This window comes from Odontesthes bonariensis, chromosome 4 (assembly GCF_027942865.1).
Source record: "Odontesthes bonariensis isolate fOdoBon6 chromosome 4, fOdoBon6.hap1, whole genome shotgun sequence".
NCBI lineage: Eukaryota > Metazoa > Chordata > Actinopteri > Atheriniformes > Atherinopsidae > Odontesthes > Odontesthes bonariensis.
Window position 1 is genome coordinate 34,880,920 of NC_134509.1, and position 20,799 is coordinate 34,901,718.

Genomic DNA, 20,799 nt, shown 5'->3' on the forward strand with positions numbered 1-20,799 from the left:
ACGGACCACCCTTGTTTTATTATTTATTTTATCATTGTAAAAGTCTGTTGCTCACAGGCTTTTATTTTGTAAAAGTCTGTTGCTGTCTGCTGCGGAACCGGAAAAGAAAGTAATTGGTGGATCCACCAAACATGGAGAACTCGGCCATTTTCATTCTCTTCCAGACGGCGGAGTCGAGAGAACCAAAGTCATCTGTAAACACTGCCAAGTTGAATTGTCTTCTCACTGTAGTAGTTCCAGTCTAAAATATCACTTAAAGTCAAAACACACAACTGATACCAGCAAGTCATTCAAGGAAACAGACAGTGGAGCGAGGCTTCTACATAAAAACTACAGAAAGATGCTGATGTTAAAAGTGTGTTTGCACAACAAATGTTATGGCACTTTCATTCATATAGCAGCACATTTAAAATAAAACTAAATGCTAAAAGCTATACACTACTTTTGAATTCATTTTTGGATTTTGCGTACAAATGCGATTAATCGCGATTAATCAGGGAAATCATGTGATTAATTAGATTCAAAATTTGAATCGTTGCCCAGCCCTAGTTTATTGCTTTATTAACTTTATTAAGGTATTCTAATCCACCTAATTGTAAAAGTTTTTGTTTTTATCCTGCAGACCTAAACACATGTGGGACACGGCAGCCGTGTTTGAATGACGGTACCTGCAGCAACACTGGACCAGACAAATACCACTGCTCCTGTCCTGAAGGCTTTTCTGGGCTCAACTGTCAGATAGGTGAGAGGAACATGGGCAACAAACAACACTGATCCTGTGAAGCACTGTGGTGACACTTCTACTTTGCTGTGATGCTTTATTGAAGTTATTTGAAATATTTAGAGTTATAGATAAGAAAATAGCTGAAGAGAGAAGTCAAAAAAATGTTTTGATTGAATTGTATGTCCTGATAAACCAGATTGAGGATCTCTGAGCTCTGGAAGAAAAGTGTTGCATGCTGATCTTGTTAGATGTGGAAAACCTAGGTCAAACATCAGGAGGGTCAGAGGTATCTTAATACCAATCTGTGAGAAAGCAGAAGGAGATATTTGAAAGGATCGCAATGTGCTTTTAAATTTCTTAAATAAAAGTATTGCAACATTTATTTAAGGACGAAGGTAAAAACTGTGTTTGTTAGTAGCAGGAAACGATAATTGACACAGAAGTGATGTTTTTGGAACACAGTGTATGTAACAAGGCATGACTTTTTATTGATTTGAAATAAAAAAAAAGATTAATAAAAAAAGGTTAGAATTGCTCCCAGAAGTTATCAAGATAAAAAACATCCACACACATACAAAGACATACAACACAAAACTAAATGATTAAACCCTGAAACAAAGTACATGACCAATTATCCGTTGTGTTGAAAACAAAGTTGGTAAAGAAAAATATTCTTCCATAAAAACTGTGGGACTGCATGTATGTGATACAGTGCAAATTTCTTAGCAACCCATATTACCTTTAACACTACTCTCACTGACTCTGGGTGCCTAAATAGAATAATGAGAAAAACTGAGAAAAAGCAAAAGGTTCAAGGTAACAAGTGAGCTAAGCTTAAGCATCAGTATGTGTGTGCACAGCGGACCACGCCTGTCTGTCCAGCCCCTGTTTGAATGGAGGAAGCTGTTCAGAAAGCATTCAGGGTTTTGAGTGTCACTGTGCCCCTGGATGGAGTGGATCATACTGCTCCATCAGTAAGCCCTTCTTACCTCTTCACTTTATTTGATTCTTTTTTTAACCCTCTGTGAAGCCTGAAAAATACTGAGAATGTTTTTCTGTCTCAGATGTGGACGAGTGCCTGATGAATCCCTGCAGTCATGAAGGAACTTGCCAGGACCTGGTCAATGGTTTCAAGTGCATCTGTCCTCCTCAGTGGACTGGAAAGACCTGCCTCATTGGTCAGTCCTCTTAATATTCAGTACCAGAAATACTGATCAGCTCCTTTGATAAAATTAAAAACTTCCGGGAAAGGCTTGTCTTTCTGTAAGTTAGGATTCCTGCTTTCCATTATGAGAATTTTCCCTTCATTTTCCTTTAAGAGAGCTTTAAGAGCTTTAACTTTTTTTTTTTGCAATATTTAACCTCAATCTCTGGAGTGACTCAAGCAGAGGAGATCCGTTAGATCAGAGAGGGCCTAATGTATTCTAACGTGTATTTCTTAAACATCTTCAGTTGCATCTTTATGTTGCAAATTCATCATTTTTACTCAGCCGAATGTTTCATAAGAAATAAACCCCTTGATTTGGTCCATTAGCGTTGTGTTGGAATGTGAAGTTTAACTAAAAGAGGAGAGTTTGTCATCCTATCAGAATTAAATAAATATCAATCACAAATCCTTAAATAACCTCAAAATCCTAAAAAATAAAGCCTACTCTATGGAGCATAAAAAAAAAGATTCCTGCAGTTATGATACCAGCAGTGCTCAGACTGTAGCACGCTGTTTTCACCCTGTTTACAACTGGCATCAGAGGCGGTCCTGGCTAGATTTACGCCCTGGGCGAACCATCCCTCTTTCACCATGATGATGATCCATGATGACTCGCCATTATTACCTTTGCTTTTCCCATTAATACCGTCCGTTCACCTGTCAATCAACCAGAGTCAAGTGACGTAAACAAATTCACGTAGATGACTGCACAGATTTATTTATTTTTTTATATTTTTCACATGACCCAATTAATTACAGTAAGGTATATGGGTCTAATTGTTAATTTTAGGAATGAAATACAGTTTATTTGGATTAGAAGCAGTTTGTGTTGTGTGGCCTGGGATCAGTCTATCCCCCACCCCCCTCCCCCTTGCCTCTTCTTACACACACAACCTGTAGGACTCTCAGCAGCAAGTTGCGTGACAACGAGGGCGCCTCAGAGTCCACTCCACTAACTTGATATGGAAATGAGTGGTAGTCTAGAAAACTGGCGATTTTTTTTTTTTTTTTTTTTTTGAGGGCACTCGTGCGCCCTCACATAGAGTCGCCCACATTGCCCATAGCAAAAACCGGCCCTGCTGTGTGTCACAGAGGGATCCGCGGCAAGAAGTGAGTTTTTAGTAACTAAAAAGTTTGTTAAAGTTTATTTCAGTGGTTAATTTACCAAGTTTCTGGTCATAATGCAAATGACCTTATAACCATTCAGGATTGTTTTTCCAAACAAAAAATATTGTGCATTTTATAGGCTGCTCTTCCAATCTAATATCAGTAATCTCTTAACAGATTCATTGCATGTTTGTGGTTATTATTGGTAACTGGTAACTGCTGCTTGGCTTGTGTTTGCATTCTCATGTAATTGACTTAGTTCTGTGTGTTCGGTTGTTGTGTGTTACAGCCTACTCCGTTTTCAGGATTTGACATCTGAGTGCACATGCATCTTATGTGATGATGTGATTATCAGTCCTAAAAATGTTTTTCTTTGACTTTGTTTCTTATTTGAAGTCTCAGACAAACTGTGGTTTTAACTGCATTGGTAAATTTTTTTGTTGCTGGTGAACTGCATGAGAGGACAGTTGCATTTTTTTTTAACCCTTTTTACGAGAGAATGAGTCACAATTAGCAAATGGACTCAAAATTGTATTTATTTCCCCATCAGTTGGCAGGATGCTGTTACTACTGACCTTTGTATCTTTTGTAATTCATTAACCTGTTGAATGTCAAAGCTGATGATGGAATATTTAAAGGGAAACAATAGAATGAGCTGAAACTAACTAAGGTGGAAAAAAGTGCATTAACGGGATCATTGTAAGTGCAGCCTGTGAATGATATGACTTAAATTTCATGATAATCCGTCCAACAGTTGATGAGTTGATTTAGTCTTGACCAGGAGACTGACATTTCCATCTGTAAAAACCTTCTGCTAACATCGCTTAAATAATTTCAAACGTAAGCAATACACACACATTTTCCAGTATCTGAGAATATTTTCTACACAGACGTTATTGCCATGTGATTCAGGTTTAGTCAACAACAGCAGAAAATCAGGTGTATTCTATGCTGTCGCATACAGATTTAGGAATGTTGTTCTTTGTGTTTAATTTTTGAGTTATTGATTTAATTCAGTCATGCTGATGAAACAATGCAACCAACCCATTTAATGACTGCAGCAGCTTTATTATTTGCATCTTATAACTCTGTTGATTAAGTGTCACTAAGTTTAAAGGTTAAAGCTCTATGGAACTTTCTTCTAGTAATCAGTTCTCACTATGACAAGCATAGGTTAGGACCAAAAGACAGTGACCTTTTAACTTCAGCGGTCAGCTGGATGCAGTGCTTTGTCCCTGAAACACAGTGTCTGACCTGTTATCAAAAAAAAGTTCCAAAAATGAAAAAGTGATTTTTGAAATTGTTTTCTAAATATTTGAAAACAAAATAACTCTCTTGTTTTCTTTTAGATGCCAACGAGTGCGATGACAACCCATGTGTCAACGCCAACTCCTGCAGAAATCTAATTGGAGGATACTTCTGTGAGTGCCTCCCTGGTTGGAGGGGCCAGAACTGTAACATCAGTGAGTAAAACACTTTGGCAAGAAGCTGGAGCTGTGGATCCAGTCATGGTGCACACACATTCAGCCAGTACCAATATCTATTATAATTTGTACAGAAAAAGGCTCTAGTTTTAAACTCCAAACAGAAAAAGAACAACAAATCAGAAATCTCAGCCTTTGGGCAGAACATATAAGGGAAAAAAGATGGACTGGAAGAGTTAAAAATAAATCTTAGATCACTGGGTTCTTACCAACATAATTTTTACTAGGGTAAAAATTACTTGGAAAACATTTCCTACAGAATGTTAAATATCTAGATCGGCATAGTATTATACATATGAAATGAGATCAGGATTGGGCTCAAATATCACTTATATCTGTGTTTGGAATTACCACTCTGCTTTTGAATGAATTATTAGGGAAGAAGACTTCATACATCAACAAAATAGAGCAGCACAGTGACACCAAGCCTTCAAACAGTCATGTGAAGCTTCCCAGCAGCTTCTCCTTTTATGATTCTTTTCTGACTGAAAGCTTTTCAAACACGTTTGTTTGTCTCTGCAGACATCAATGATTGCCATGGCCAGTGTCAGAACGGAGCCACATGCAAGGTGAGCTTCAGGTCTTGGTTGGGTGGAAATTTGTTTTTAGGTGTGGTCTCTCTGCAGCCTTTATAATGTTTCTTTAAGACTCATCGCTATAAACAAAAATGCTGAGCCGTGCATGTAAAAGTTTACCACTAGAACTTAGTCAGTCCTCTTAGGGCTGGGCGATATGGACCAAAAGTCATATCTCGATATATTTAGGTTGAATATCGATATACGATATATATCCCGATATTTTTTTCCGCAAAGTGAGAGCTGTGAAATGAAATGCTCAGTCAAAGTCAAAGCCAAATACGAGTAGTTTTATTGAAAACTCACTATAAAATGTAAACATAAACACTGTATAACAAAGCTCCTTAAGGTGCACATTTAAATAAAAAAAAAAATCTTAAATAAAATTAGCCTATAAAATAAAATAAATATAAATATAAATATAAATATAAAAATGATAAATATAAAGAGATAACAAAATAAAGTGCTCAGTTTAAGAAAAACGTTAAACATCAGCTTGAGATTACCTGTTTATTTTTGTTAATTTAATAGCTTACGTGAACAGTCTCAACCAGTTGCCAAGCTGTTTTCATCTCCCAGTCTTGCATGAAGTGAACTGTCACGCTCATACAAGGTTCGCACAGGTTCTGCTTGACCACATATCGCTGGTCAACGCAAAATGGGTGACGTTAGCGAGCCGGCCCGCAACGTTCTGCCTGACTTCACTATACATTTGCGGCAGTGCTTCTCGTGCAAAATAGTTCCGACTGGGAAGCTCGTATCTCGGGTACAGCTTTTTAATTAGCTCTTTGAACCCAACCTGTTCCACTGTTGCAACAGGGACCATGTCTTTGGCAATGTGAAAGGACAGTTATCGCTTTTCTTCTCATACGGCACACAGAGGGAAAATGAAGCTTGCAGTGAGCTTTGTCGGGTTGGGGACGGCTTGTGCCTGTGGCTGCTGCAGCGCAGTTTCACACACTCTTCATATTGCACTTTGTGCCACGTTTTTAAGTGATAAAAAAGATTCGTAGTGCTTCCACCACTGGCTGCAATGTGCTTATGGCACTCCCTACATATAGCTTGGTTTTGTTGCTCGTCTGACAATTTGTATCCGAAAGATCTCCAAATGATTGAGCCACTGCTTTTTCTTTTACCAACCAAGGGGCTCTCCTCCGTACGCTCAGCAGGTGTTGTTGCCTTCTCCATGTTTGTTTAAAAAGAGTGCCGGAGTGTTCCTCCCCCTCCCCCCTCTGTGCATGAGAGAGGGGGGGCGGAGCCGGAGCGAGGGAAGCAGTGCAGAGAGCTCTGATCAACGGCTTGCCTGTAGCAAGTATTACAGCGCAAATATGAACAATATCGATATATGCGATATGGTCTAATTCCATATCTTATTTAAAAATCTATCGATATATCTTAAATATCGATATATCGCCCAGCCCTAAGTCCTCTTCCTTTTCAAATGCTGATTGACACTTTTGTCTGCTATTATTCATTTCACAAAGGTTTCATGTTTACCGACAAAAAACAGATTACATAACATTAGCAGCATGAGTGCAGATGCATACAGTGACAGTATTCAAGTAAGTGGTATTGCAAAAGCTTTTGGAAAAAATGTATTTAATTACTAGGAAAGACACCTCTAGTCGTGTCCTCAGGCAAATGAAGTGTGATGGCGTGTGCAGGCCCCACCCACACTTGACTATATACAGTCATTCCTCAGTTCCAAGCTATCGCTAGTTAGCCTTGTTGTCCCAGAAGGCTACAGCCAGCTCGCAATTAGCTTAACCACTCTTGTTAAGGCTCTAGCATGGTTGCTGCGTCTGCTAGCGCGAGCGGTGTTGATGACGTCACGATTTCGTGCCGGCTATATATGGTGGCGCAAGTCGATGCACCAGTAGTTGCAATTTTTTCCGTCACAGAGGTGTCGCTGCTACGTGAAGGTTACCGCTACTCTACAACCACGAAAGTGGAGAAGAAAACAATGCCGCTGTCAAGAGCAGGAACACTGTCATCAATGATAGTCCTGCAGTATCTGGAAGATGGAATGCTTAGTGTGTTTCTCTGTTTCACAAAGTTCGTGAGCCAAGACAATTCAGTCAATAGAGGTGAAGGTCTGAAGCCCCCGGCATCACCACTTGGAGTCTCTGCCCTCTTCTTTGCCTTCACACATCTGTCCCGTAGCTTCTTCCACACATTCTTCCACAAGTTCTGCCAATCTCTGTCCACGAGTTTTGGGAGTTTACGTGGTTCCTGTGCTGTTTCACTGCAGTTTCGTACAGGTGCCTGTACAAACACACATCCTGACTGAGCCTGGTCTCAAATTGGTCCATCCCGATTGTCGTTCTCGGCGCAGCCAAGTTACAAAAGTCGACTGGTGCACGACAACGCGCTGCGCCGTCTTTTCAAGGCAAGCGCCAGGCCTGACATGTCATTTTGACGTCACGGGTCGGCTGCGCCGTGAGCAACGCATCAACTGTAAATCCAGCTTTAGTCACTGCTGTCTGCTAGTTCGTGTGCCTAACCGTGGAGTGATGATTTCAGGTCTTCATTCTGGTGACAAGCTTAGTGTCTCGCTACGAGCACCAGATTAAAACAAGCAAAGCAAGAGTCTTCTGTTCGCCCCGGTCATCAGGGCTGTGGCTTGTCGTTTCATAAGAAGGACCAGCACAAAGCAGGCCCCATCTGTCCAGGGATCATCCACGCCAGGAGAGTGCTGATGGAGCCTGAGGCTTGTGCATTCTGTCACCAGCTTTGGTGCTCAACCCTTGAAAGACGGGTCAAGTTTCTAGAAAGAGTACTGGGAAAGACTGATATCACTCTGCTTGTCTGAGTCCGAAAATGAAGGTTTTTCGGTCGACTTCCCCGTGTGTCTAACTGCGCAGACCACATGGAGCATGTTGTTTGGTTAACTGAGACTGAGCCACCCAGACTCAGTTTGAGCTTACAAGGAGGACGATAACATCCTGGACTTGATGTTCATGGTTTGTCAGACAACAACCACAACAAATTATTTTCAAGTCAGTGTACTGCCGCCACTGCTGCACTGGCAAGCCAGGATGACACATTTTTCCTCTCGGTGTACTGTCGTGCAGCTGAAAAACTGGAGGTGAACTGGCCCTGCCCTGCTCCTGCTCAAAAAAGTGTTGCGCTTTGCCGGATTTTATTTCCCACTCGAGCCAACTTGATGCAGGCAAAGTTTGAGCTGAGGAAGAAGCAGACTGAACCGCTGCGCAGGATTATTCCTATACGTGATGTCAGACCCAAACCTCACGTGAGTTCTTGCAAACCTGCAGTACCACTGCCTCCCCCAAACAGGGCAGCTGTCACCTGTTTCCCTCTCGGAAATTAACGTTGCGCGCTCGCAAGCTGCAATATGTAGGGGGTGTGTAAGCTTACTTTTGATGTTCCGATGTTTTGTGTCATCAATTTCTCGCACTGTCCTTGGTTTAGGGGCCTCACATACCATCTATGATACCACCCGCTGTCACTTTTTCTGTCATGATCTTAAGTTAAACGAAATGCGAACACCTTTTATTCATCCCATATTTACTGTTCATCAAAGTGCTTTTGCTCTTACATCCTGTAAATCCGGCAGCAGCTTCCGGTCTGATTGATCAGGTGTGCTCCCTTGTGGAATCCTCCGGTAGCGCGTGTACTACTCAGGCAAGTACAGTATGTGATCAGTTACACTGAGAAAGGAAACAGTTGCCTATGTGAATGAGAGGTTAAAGGGCCACTAGGTAGCATTTTCACCTAAAATTATAGCCTTCAGGAGTTTAACAAAGGTTAAACAAGTGGTAAGCGAATGAAGCCTGTCTCGCTCCCAACAGGGGTCTGTATGCTGAAAATCCCATATGTAACTTCGGCAGGAGTGACCCGCTTCTGAAGTGTCGTGATTGACTGATTTTGATCCGAACAAGAATTGTTATCTACAAATGAAAATTGATTAATTTGTGATTGTAATCGGAATAGTGTAGAGCTAGTCTGCGTTTATTGCGGCGTGTATGTTGGTAGTGCCTGCGCGCATCTGTCTAAAGCCTGATTTATGCTTCAGATGCAAAGCCTCTGATGCTCGGACGCAGAGCCTCTGCGAGTGTCAAAATCTTGACCACTCCCCCACGCAGAGGCTCTGCGCGCGTTCTCGTGCACCTCAAAAAAATCCTGACTACGCGACAGACGCACGCAGAGACCAACGGAAGTGCGCACCGTCTTCGGTGTGCCTTTCCGGTTGTCTGTGTGGCTTCCTCCTTTGCATTTTCGCCAACTCCAATAAAAGAAGCTGTTCTTCTTCGATGTCGAGCAACTCCAAATCCATATCTTGCATACACTTTTTTTTTTTTTGAAAGATAAACACTTCTGCCGGCGCCGCCGAAGTTCTCGTCACCGCCCACCGAAATTCTCGCGAGTTGCACTGCTGTGCGTCCCTAGAAATTCCAGACCGAGGTTGCAGAACCATAACATGAAAAGTGGTTCGCGACCAGAGCAAAGCAACACGTCAAGACGATAGACGCAGAAGTATAATCCGCCCTTCAGATGTAACTTTTGTAAGTGTCTGCTAATACAAAGGAATCACTCCACGAATACACCATGATGAGGGTAGAATCCCATTCAAGATCAGCAACAGTCCATCCATACATCCATACATCCATTATCTGCCGCTTGTCCGGGGATCGGGTCGCGGGGACAGCAGCCTGAGCAGAGAAACCCAGACGAGCTGTCCCCGGCCACTTCCTCCAGCAACAGTATTATAGCATATTATCTTGAGTTCTCTCTTCAGAAAATCTCTGATTATAGTAGCTTACGTGGGCAGTCTACACTTGTGAATCAGATGACCTAAATGCACTGACTAAATAACACAATGGCAGCATTCGCCACGATGTTTAGTTAGTGGGTGTGTACAGGTGGGCATTTTTACGACAGTGTAGAATTTCAGTTTGACCAATAGAGATCGCTATACTGCCGCTAAACTACCTTGTATCCCTTTAACGAGCAAGTATATTCTAAGCTTAAAGGGATAGTTCGGGATATTTGACATGGATCTGTATGGCATCACCATAACCAGTGTCGTGCATTCAAACTGACTTACCCCCGACAGTGTCCTGTGAGCCGAGTTTTTGTCCAGTGTTGGTCAAGGCGAAAGTAGTCCGGCTTGTTTGCTGGGGTCAAGAAATTAGCGCGTTTTTCTTCCCAAAACAGTACGTGTGCTAAAGAGTGATTTATTTCATCACAAAAACCGAAGCCGGCAAAAGTCACTCCTCGTTATCACTTGGGCCCTATACTGTCTCTCATTGTGTAACAGTGCGCACGTCATTCTGACCGCGAGCTGTGCGCACGAGTCTTTCTGTTCTTTGGCAGTGCTCAACACTTACTCTGCAGACAACTGGCCATCGGGTCCAGCTGGTCTGGGACGCCTCTTCCAGTTGATCTTGGGAACATGGAAAAAAGTTCTCAGACGCCTGCATTCAGGAGTGCAGGGAAGTCACCGTTATTTGTGATGCAGGCAGCCGACATCCTCATCTATGGAAAGGTTTTGTATCTGGGGCATAACTAAATCCCACTCGTGGCAGCAGTAACATTCCACCTCTGTCTGCATTACTTCGCACTTCAAACAAGTGCACCAGGATTTGTCGGCCACCCTGGGTATCGCAGCTCCAGCAGTGGCTCCAGCTTCTGTTTCCATCACTTCTCTGTCCACCCTCTCTCTTTCTGCCCGATCTAAGTCCATTTGGCGAACTTCCTCCTCAGTATAAACGGGTTCATAAAGATACCCCCTTGGCTCTGAACGGAAGTCAATATGTTCCTCGTCGCTCTCGTTGTCAGACATCTTCCCGAGCAGTAAACAAAGTGAACTCGTGCGCACAGCTCGCGGTCAGAATGACGTGCGCACTGATACACAATGAGAGACAGTATAGGGCCCAAGTGATAACGAGGAGTGACTTTTGCCGGCTTCGGTTTTTGTGATGAAATAAATCACTCTTTAGCACACATACTGTTTTGGGAAGAAAAACGAGCTAATTTCTTGACCCCAGCAAACAAGCCGGACTACTTTCGCCTTGACCAACACTGGACAAGAGCTCGGCTCACAGGACACTGTCGGGGGTAAGTCAGTTTGAATGCACGACACTGGTTATGGTGATGCCATACAGATTCATGTCAAATATCCCGAACTATCCCTTTAAGAGAGAGGAGTCCGCATCCTAGCTTATGTAGACGACTGAGCTCTGATAGCAAGTTCCAGAGGGCAGGCTGCAACATATCTGTCATTAGTTCTGTGTCACATTCAGGCAACAGGCTTTTCCGTGAATTTTCATAAAAGCTCACTGATCCCAAATCAGCAGTCTTCGTTTCTTAGGCTTTGCATTGAACTTGGTGATATATGGCTTGGATGCGGCTGCTCGGTCATGCAAACCCATTCCATGAAGCTTTCTACGCACTGTTCTTGAGCTAATCTGAAGTCCCATGAAGTTTGGAGGTCTGTAACGATTGACTCTGCAGAAAGTTGGCGACCTCTGCTCACTATGCGCCTCAGCATCCGCTGACCCCACTCTGTTATTTTACATGGCCGACCACTTCGTGGCTGAGTTGCTGTCGTTCCCAATTGCTTCCACTTTGTTATAACACCACTGACAGTTGACTGTGGAATATCTAGTAGCAAGGGAAATTCACAACTCGACTTGTTGCACAGGTGGCATCCTATCACAGTACCACGCTTAAATTCACTGAGCTCCTGAGAGCGACCCATTGTTTCACAAATGTTTGTAGAAGCAGTCTGCATGCCTAGATGCTTGAATTTATACACATGTGGCCATGGAGGTGATTGGAACACCTGAATTTAATTATTTGGAAGGGTGAGTGAATACTTTTGGCAATATAGCGTATGTCCCATAATATGTTTTGTACAGAGTGAATCGACTGAACGGGAACTCAATATTATGCATATAACTACTGTTCCCCGAAGGAGAGGAACGAGGTACAACACTTGTCTGCCCCCTCTCTCAGCTGGGGTAGGTGATGAGCCGCTATCGAACTGAGGGCCCCTCACATGCCATCACATGTCATACGCCTGAGGGCGTGATTAGTAATTAGATTAAGTGGTATTTGTAAATGTAACCTTGTAAATCTTTACCATAGTACAAAGGTTTCCCACTGTAATCCCTTGTCCATGTGGCTACATTAGCTATTGATGAATGACAGTTGATATCTTAGGCTCATACTTTCTGCAATGAAATAAAAGTCAATCGCAGCATTTTTTTATATTTGTTCTTTTTGAATTTTCCATACCCTCTGAACTTTTTGTGATTTGACGCAGTAAAAGCTGATGCACTGTCAAATCTGTTGCTTTTGGAAAGACTCAAAACCCAAGTGTACTACAGTGACAGTATAATTCAGTTTTGGACTTTTTGATTAGTAACTTTGTGTTTGTAATCTCTCTCCTTCAGGACCTGGAGAGCGGTTATAAGTGTGTGTGCACACCAGGTTTCAGCGGGGAACATTGTGAGAAAGACGTGGATGAGTGTGGCGGCGGGCCATGCCTCAACGGCGGCCGCTGCCATTTTGAAAAGAATGTCTTCCATTGCCTGTGTCCTCTGGGTTTTTCTGGAAAGCACTGTCAGGTGGGCCATCGCTTAACTACTCTCACTTTTAAATGAATCTGAATCTGAATCTTTTGTAATCTGGTAAATGGAAATTACTCTTTTCCACAAACTTCCATTCCATTCTTTGATTCGACATGACAATGATGTGACACACTGAGATTAATATTTGACATTGACTTTAAATCCAGGCCAGTAGTCAATGATGTTATATTACTATCAAACAGTTGATTGATGCTGATAATAAAATCTAATAAAATAAACTGCATTGTTAATAAGCCCCTTCTACTTACCTGTAAATTGATTGTAGATTACAGTAGAAATGAATCAGAAATTAACCTTTGAGATTTTCAAGAGTGGATAGTTTATAGAAAACTGGCAGAATTAACAGAGATCTAATTATCACTGTATCTAATTATCACTGTGCAAAAAACAGTGACAAAAAACGGTCACCGTATATTGAAATTTTGATACTGAAATTAAGATTTAACAATAATTCAAAACAGTTATAGTTCCTAAATATTTGCTGCAATGTGGTTTGTAAACCGAATTGTTTCATATACTCTGTGACTGTTCTCACTCTGCTTTATGTGGCTCATATTCTTTAGTAAACTGCCGTCCTCCCATGGATAATACCTTTAGGTTAAGAAATTAACCCCGGTTCTCTGAAACATGAGTGAGGTATCTCACTATGGGACACGCCCCCAGCGCCTGTCCCCCAGAAGCTCTATTACATTACGCCAGTCCTGACTGGCTCACAAAAGTGACGTCCGCTCCAGGAGGAGGAACATCCTCCCAGTATAAATGCTCGGCGTCATGCAGGTGATCTTCAGTCTGTAAGCACACCTCTTCCTCGCTCTAGGCAAGGAGGGTGATCTGGTGAGATACCTCACTCATGTTTCAGAGAACCGGGGTTAATTTCTTAACCTAAAGTTCTCTTTCAACATTCGTTTCGGTATCTCGCTATGGGATATAGCGACTCCCGTATTGCCAGATAAGCTTACTCGAAAACTATATACACCCTGCAGTTATGCAAGTGTGGAGCCCACACTTAAAACAGTATGAGCCAGAGAGGGCGCCGTCACATCCAGTCTATAGAACCTAGTGAAGGTGCACGGGGTTGCCCAGCTGGCAGCGTCACATATGTCCTCCACAGGTATACCCTGAAACAGTGCCCATGATGAGGCCATGCCACGAGTAGAATGAGCCCGCAGACCCACAGGGAGTGCAAGACCCCTGGTCTCATACGCCATAGTAATAGCCCCGACTATCCAATGGGAAAGCCGTTGCTTTGTTAGAGGCTTACCTTTATGTGGTGATCCCCATGACACAAACAGCTGCTCCGATTTGCGAAAACCTGCTGTTTTCTCCACATAAATCCGGAGGGCTCGCACAGGGCAGAGCGTGTGCAGTCGTTCCTGCTCCTGGGAGGAGAAAGGTGGTGGATAGAAAGCTGTTAATTCAAGGGTGCGGGACGGCATGGCCGGGTTATAAACCTTTGGTATAAAAGCAGGATTAGGTTTTAGAAAAACCTTACAATCCCCACCGAGAAACCGCATGCAGGACGGGTTCACGGAAAACGCTTGAATGTCGCTAACACGTTTGGCAGAAACCAAGGCGACCAACAAAGCTGTCTTAAATGAGAGCACTTTGAGCTCAGCATGCTCCAAAGGTTCGAAAGGTGCGCGTGACAAAGCATCGAGCACCACCGGCAAATCCCATGAAGGAGTGAGGCTCCTGGAGACTGGCCGGAGCCGTCTTGCACCTTTCATAAACCGGCACACCAGAGGGTGTTGCCCCACCGATTTATCCCCAAAGCCTATATGACATGCTGAAATAGCTGCCAAGTACACTTTGACGGTGGAAAAGGCCAAGCCTTTATCCAGCAATTCCTGCAGAAACGTCAGAATAGCCGAGACAGGGCTCTGCATTGCGCTCAACGTAGTATTCGCGCACCAATCCTCAAATGCGCGCCACTTTCCCTCATACACGGTGCGCGTTGAGGCTGCTCTCACATTCTGGATCGTGTCAATGACGTTTTGGGGAAGTGTACTGGATGCCAGATTCATCCTCTCACAGGCCAGGCCCATAGAGCCATGCGCTCTGGATGAGGATGAAATAATTCTCCGCGTGCCTGTGTCAAGAGATCTCTGCGGAGAGGGAGCCGCCACGGCTCGCCGTACAGTGACTGGAAAATCTCCGCAAGCCAGTATTTCCCCGGCCAGCGGGGAGCCACCAGAATGGGTGAATGTTTCCCCTCCCTCACTCTGGAGAGGGTAGGGATAATCAGTTCGAGGGGTGGAAAAGCATACAGTAGGACTGGAGGCCATGGGTGTGCTAGAGCATCCAGCCCAAGCAGAGCACCCACCTCGGTCAGGGAGAAAAACCTCGGACATTGAGTGTTCTCCTCTGATGCAAAAAGGTCGACCTCCGCTCGGCCGTACTGCTGCCATATCTGGGTTACCACCTCGCTGTGGAGTCTCCACTCCTTGTAGCGGGGATTGCCTCTGGATAGAAGATCCGCCCCCGTTCATCACCCCTGGCACGTGAGTGGCCCTCAGTGACAGCAGGCGTGGGCTGGTCCAGACTATCAGTCTGTGTGCCAGCATGTGTAACTGATGTGAGCGCAGGCCCCCCTGCCGGTTGATGTATGCCACTACCGTTGTATTGTCTGTTCTGACTAAGACATGGTGTCCTCTGATAAAGGGCAGAAAATGTCTCAGAGCCAGTAACACGGCCATGAGCTCCAGACAGTTTATGTGAGCTGTCCGTATTTGTGAGTTCCATACACCATTTACCATCAGGCCCTCGTGTGTGGCTTCCCAGCCAGTTAACGATGCGTCTGTGGTAACGACCTTCCGTGTTAGGATGGTTCTCATGCCAACGCCGGTGGTGAGGAATGCTGTGCGTTTCCATTGACTCAGAGTGCTTGTGCACGTCAAGGAAATCGCCACCTTTCTGTGGGCATGACGTACTGGACACAGATTGAGCGCTGCCACCCATCGTTGAAACGGTCGCATGTGCAAGCGGCCGAATCTGATGACAGCCAGGGCTGACGCCATCAGACCCAGCAGCCTGTGACACATCCTGAGTTTCACATACGCACCTCTTCGAAAAAGCGCCAGACAAGCCTGAAAGGCTTTCACTCTTGTTACCGAGAGGCGCGCTCTGAAGTCGACGGAGTTCAGAGACAGTCCAATGAAGGTGATTGTTTGAACTGGAGTCAAGATGCTCTTTTTCCAGTTTATTGCGAAACTCAAAGCCGTCAGATGCGATATAAGCATTTCTGCCTGCATCATGAGTTCCCCCGGAGATTGAGCCGCAACCAGAGGTTATTTCCTCTTGCAAGATGCGTGCGTGTTCTCCCCGGGCGTTTGACTGTATTACGCTTTTGAAACGGGGTGGAGCCGTCCCAAACTGGAGCCTGTATCCCCTGGATACGGTCTTTAGCACCCAGTCTGGTGCCCGACACGCTCGCCACAGCTGGGTTTTCCCCGCTAGTGGGCCGGGAAGTGTTTTTGGAGCGCTGTGCTGCGTAAGCTGAGTGAGACGCTGCATAGCTGCAGCTTGCCACTTTACCTGCTGACGGTCCGCCCTTTCTGTGGCAGAGAGGGCGGCCGGGTGTGCCACAGGTGGAGCAAAGACGGGGAGTCTTTGCTCCACCATTGGCCTCATGTGCAGCCGCACGGCCATGTTCTGTCCATTTTTCATTTTTTGTTGAGGCAGCGCCCTCGGCTCTTGGCCTGGTTGCGTGCCTGGAAACAATTTTAATGATTTTATTGGGAAGGGAAGAAACTGTGTTCTCAAACACTGGTGTGTGCTTGTGCACTGGTGTGTGCTTTCTGACCACAGTTGTGGCTCCACTGAGCTCTCGCTGAAGGTGCTCTTCCTCCTCTTCGTTCGGCTCTGAACTGTGAGCTCCAACGCTGGCTCTGCAGGCCGTTTGAAATGCCCTGAACGTGGCTCGAACTGGGACAGAACGTTTCCCGGGTGGGGAAGAGCAGGTGTCTGGCAGTGCCTGCTCTCCCGCTCTGAGGAGAGTTCCCTAGGTAGCTCGCCTCTTCTTTTTTGCGCTCGCGGTGGCAGGAGGGTTCGCTTGGGTTCCTGATGTCACCGGCGGTACAAAGGGCTTTCTTCCCCATGCACCCCTGAGCTCGCTCAGCTTCCCACGGTCGCGGTCTGCCGACTGAGTCTGAGGCTGGCGTTTAGGGATGCGGTAGACCGGTCGAGCAGCCGCCTGAGCGAACGTCTGACGAGGTGCCGCGGGAGGAGGAGGCTGCGCTCTTCTGGGAAGGCACAGTTTTAGCGCTTCACCTTCTCTCTTTTTCTCCTCACATCGTTTTTGCATGGCTGCAACGGTGGGGCCGAATAAACCCTTCGGGTCCACCGGGGTGTCCAAGAGTTGGGTCTTCTCTCTCTGAGACAGGCTAGACAGATTCAACCATCTGGCTCTCTCTTGAGTGACCATCAGGGCCATTGCTCTCCCTGCGGCCTGGACAGCGCTTCTGTGGAGACGCAGGCAGAGGTCTGTCACCACGCACAGCTCATCCCACAGTTCTGCGGCTGGTGCTCCCGCCATCTGCTCCTGTAGTTCTGCTTGATAAGCGAGGAGAAGAGACGAGGCGTTCAACCCCTTCACCGATGTTGCCACCGCCTTGTAGCTTTTTTCGTTTAAAGCTGACTGAAAAGAGTCGGCCCTGAACGGGAGGGTTGGCCCTGCCGCTGTCATGGTCGATCTCTGAGACGGGTGCAGGTGAAATGCCAGCAGAGGTTCGACTGGAGGCAAGCGTGAAAAACCGCTATCCTCCATGCCGGTCCAGTCTAGCGCCGATCCTCCCAGCACGGGGTTCTTGGCGGAGAGTGGGTTACTCCACGACCGGGTAGCTTCCTCCAGGCACTCTGGAAAAACCGGCAGCAGCTGTCTGGTGGAAGATTTAGCTTTTGGAAGCCTCTTGCCCTCATACCGAGACGTGGTGGTCTCCATGAGGGTTTCCGGCCATTCAATGCCCAGCTTTGCAGCTGCTCTTCTACAGACATCGTGCAGGTCTGATGCAGTCGGGTTTGGAGGGCCGCTGCAGCGGGTGTCCCCCGCCTCCGTGGGCTTTGCAGCCGACGGGATGGAGAAAGATTCGCCTTCCTGCTCGTAGTTGTCAGACCCGAGACTAACGGATTCCACCTCGGTCGCCCCAACTGGCTCCAGCCAGAGGGGGCTCTCCTTCATCGGTAGCGGTGAGAGCCGGTGGCGGGGGATTGGATACCCCCAGCAACGGATCAACCTCCGACAGGCTAGCTTGGTGTGCTAGCCTGCGCCGACGAGATTTAACAGAGAGCCGTGCACAGTGGTCGCAGCTAGCTGGTGACGTTAACCCGTCCTGGGCATGTTTCAGCCCTAGGCACGGAGCGCAGACAGGGTGAGTATCTGCCCCAGCAATGAGGTTGCCACATGTGCAAGTTTTAGTCAGTGGCTTGGCCCTGTCCATGGTGAGTACAGGTGCTAGCTTTGCGACTTTGCTGCTGTTTGATGACAGACCAGCGGTTGTAAAACTCAGAGCAACAAAGTACAGCTATTGAGAAGCGTCCGGCGACCGAGTTGTTAGCTCGTTCTGTGAACAGTTAAGCTAGCTCAATAGTACCGTACTAGTAGTCTGAGAGTTGCTTCTGGGAGCGAGAAGAGGTGTTAAGGCGGTAGCATGGTTGCCGCGTCTGTCACGGCGGTGTCGCACCGTGACGTCAAAATGACGTATCAGGCCTTGCGCTTCCCTTGAAAAGACGGCGCAGCGCGTTGTCGTGCACCAGTCGATATTTGTTACTTGGCGGCGCCGAGCACAACGAACCGGATGGACCGATGTGAGACCAGGCTCAGTGAGGAGGTGCGTTTGTACAGACAGCTGTACGAAACTGCAGTGAAACAGCACAGGGAGCACGTAAACTCCCAAAACTGGTTCACAGAGATGGGCAGAACTTTGGGGAAAGAGGGAGAGTTCTGTAAGAATGTGTGGAAGAAGCTACGGGACAGATACGTGAAGGCAAAGAAGAGGGCAGAGACTCTGTTGATGCTGGGGGCTTCAAACCTTCACCTCTTTTAACTGAATTAAAAAATTAAAATGATTCGAAAACTGCAGCAGTATCATTAATTACAGTATTCTTGCTCTTGACAGCGGCATTGTTTTCTTCTCCACTTTCGTGGTTGTAGAGTAGAGGTAACCTTCACGTAGCAGCGCTACCTCTGTGACGGAGAAAATTGCAACTACTGGCGCGCAACGACTTGCGCCACTATATAGGGTCCTATGGCGGGCACGAACTCGTGACGTCATCAACACCGCTCGCGCGAGCGGACGCAGCAACCATGCTAGAGCCTTTAGACTGAAGATCACCTGCGTGACGCCGAGCATTTATACTGGGAGGATGTTCCTCCTCCTGGAGCGGACGTCACTTTTGTGAGCCAGTCAGGACTGGCGTAATGTAATAGAGCTTCTGGGGGACGGGTGCTGGGGGCGTGTCCCATAGTGAGATACCGAAACGAATGTTGAAAGAGAACTGTAACTTGAATGTTTTAGTAGATAAAAATCCTGACTAATCAGTCAAGTATGAATACTTGTACTCAACATTTGACCAACACAGAGGAATGTATGTGAAACTCTGCAGGATGAAAAGCAACGTTTACAGACATTTACATTTATACTGATGTATTAGCTATTACCTTCATCTAGAACTCAACAAATTAAGTATTTTGAAATGATATATTTTCTAAAAAAAAAATTTTTTTTAATTATTATCTAATCCTGACAAAGTTATGTAGGTGGTTACTATGGATACATGAAACGGGAAATTGAGGATTTATTGCTTTCTGGCTCTTTCTCTGCAGTTGGATGTTGATTACTGCTTCAACAGTCCATGTGAAAATGGAGGTCAGTGTTTCAACTTGGCAGCAGACTATCTCTGTAAATGTCCTGAGGACTACGAGGGAAAGAACTGCTCGCGCCTGAAGGACCACTGCCGCACGACACCTTGCAAAGGTTGATATTCAGTCTGTTCATCTCTGCTCATTTATGGTCCTGTTTCTAATAATGCTAATACTTTAAAAATGTATATTTTCTTCAAATGAAAAAAAAAAAGCTAACCTCTGAAAGGCCATTATTGAATATCACTTTAAGGTATTGTATACTATTCAGAGTAAACACAAGAAACTTGTGCTACAAAAAAAAAAAAAAGGCCAGACTCGGTGAATAATTCCCTAAATTCAACAATTAACCTTCTAATACTGGCTCAGTACCTAATGAAGAACCTCCTGATCCCTAAAATCCCTATATAGACCAGTGAGCAGTGCTGACTAACATGTCATTGGGGTCATCAGGTAGGACCCTCCTTTCATCTGTGTTTCGTCTAGTTGGGCCCACGACACCTTCAGGAGGCTAGACAGTGATCACTGATGTCCCAGAGTCACTCCCCTAATGCCAGCCATCACTGCTCCTCACACCCCAAAAAACATCTTTTCTTCCACAAGCAGCATTATTATCAGCTAAAACAATGTAGGCACTATTAATTATTGTTACAGTCAGATTTTACAAAGCTCCATAAAGCCTGGTGATTAGCTGCATTTAGCCCCCCTTGCCATTGTCCATGGGGAGCATGGGGAATATTGTAAAATCTGGATCTACATTTGGCCATTTGCCCCTGGTAGAGTCCCCCATGGCAAATTGGGCTTAGGGGAGGGGTTAGGCTAAGAACAATTCAAAGTCCTCGATAGTGTGACCTGGAGAGGCACGATTTTGAGGAACTCCCTGATCTGAAGTCATGTGGTGTTTTGTTTTTGGACTTGTGTAGTAGTCATGGATTGCACAACACAATCTTTGAGCATGAGGTGATTCATAAGTGTACTTGGTACTAGGCCACTTTAGACCAAAGGTTGATGATTGACTATATAGTCGTTTTATCAGACTTGCCAAGACTATGTCTTGAACACTCGAGTGAGGAGACGGGCAGAGCTGTCAACCAATCACCACCTGGTGGTGAGTTGGATCTGTTGGCAGGGCAGACTGCCAAACACACCTGGTAAGCCCAAACAGGTAGTGAGGGTGAACTGTGCACGTCTGGCAGGGACTTCTGTCCAAAGAGATCTTCAACTGAC

The 20,799-nt window shown here is 45.4% G+C and overlaps 1 protein-coding gene across 2 annotated transcripts in view; it reads left to right on the plus strand.

Annotated features, from left to right (window-relative positions):
• Nucleotides 1-20,799, plus strand: part of LOC142379024 (protein jagged-1b-like) — a 60,613-nt gene that overhangs the window by 20,300 nt on the left and 19,514 nt on the right. For both annotated transcript variants that reach the window (XM_075464089.1, XM_075464090.1), the window contains exons 7-13: nucleotides 623-742; nucleotides 1,585-1,698; nucleotides 1,789-1,902; nucleotides 4,388-4,501; nucleotides 5,045-5,091; nucleotides 12,519-12,692; nucleotides 19,537-19,687. In XM_075464089.1, coding sequence (XP_075320204.1) covers nucleotides 623-742; nucleotides 1,585-1,698; nucleotides 1,789-1,902; nucleotides 4,388-4,501; nucleotides 5,045-5,091; nucleotides 12,519-12,692; nucleotides 19,537-19,687 — 834 coding nt within the window. The remainder of the gene's footprint in view (nucleotides 1-622; nucleotides 743-1,584; nucleotides 1,699-1,788; nucleotides 1,903-4,387; nucleotides 4,502-5,044; nucleotides 5,092-12,518; nucleotides 12,693-19,536; nucleotides 19,688-20,799) is intronic.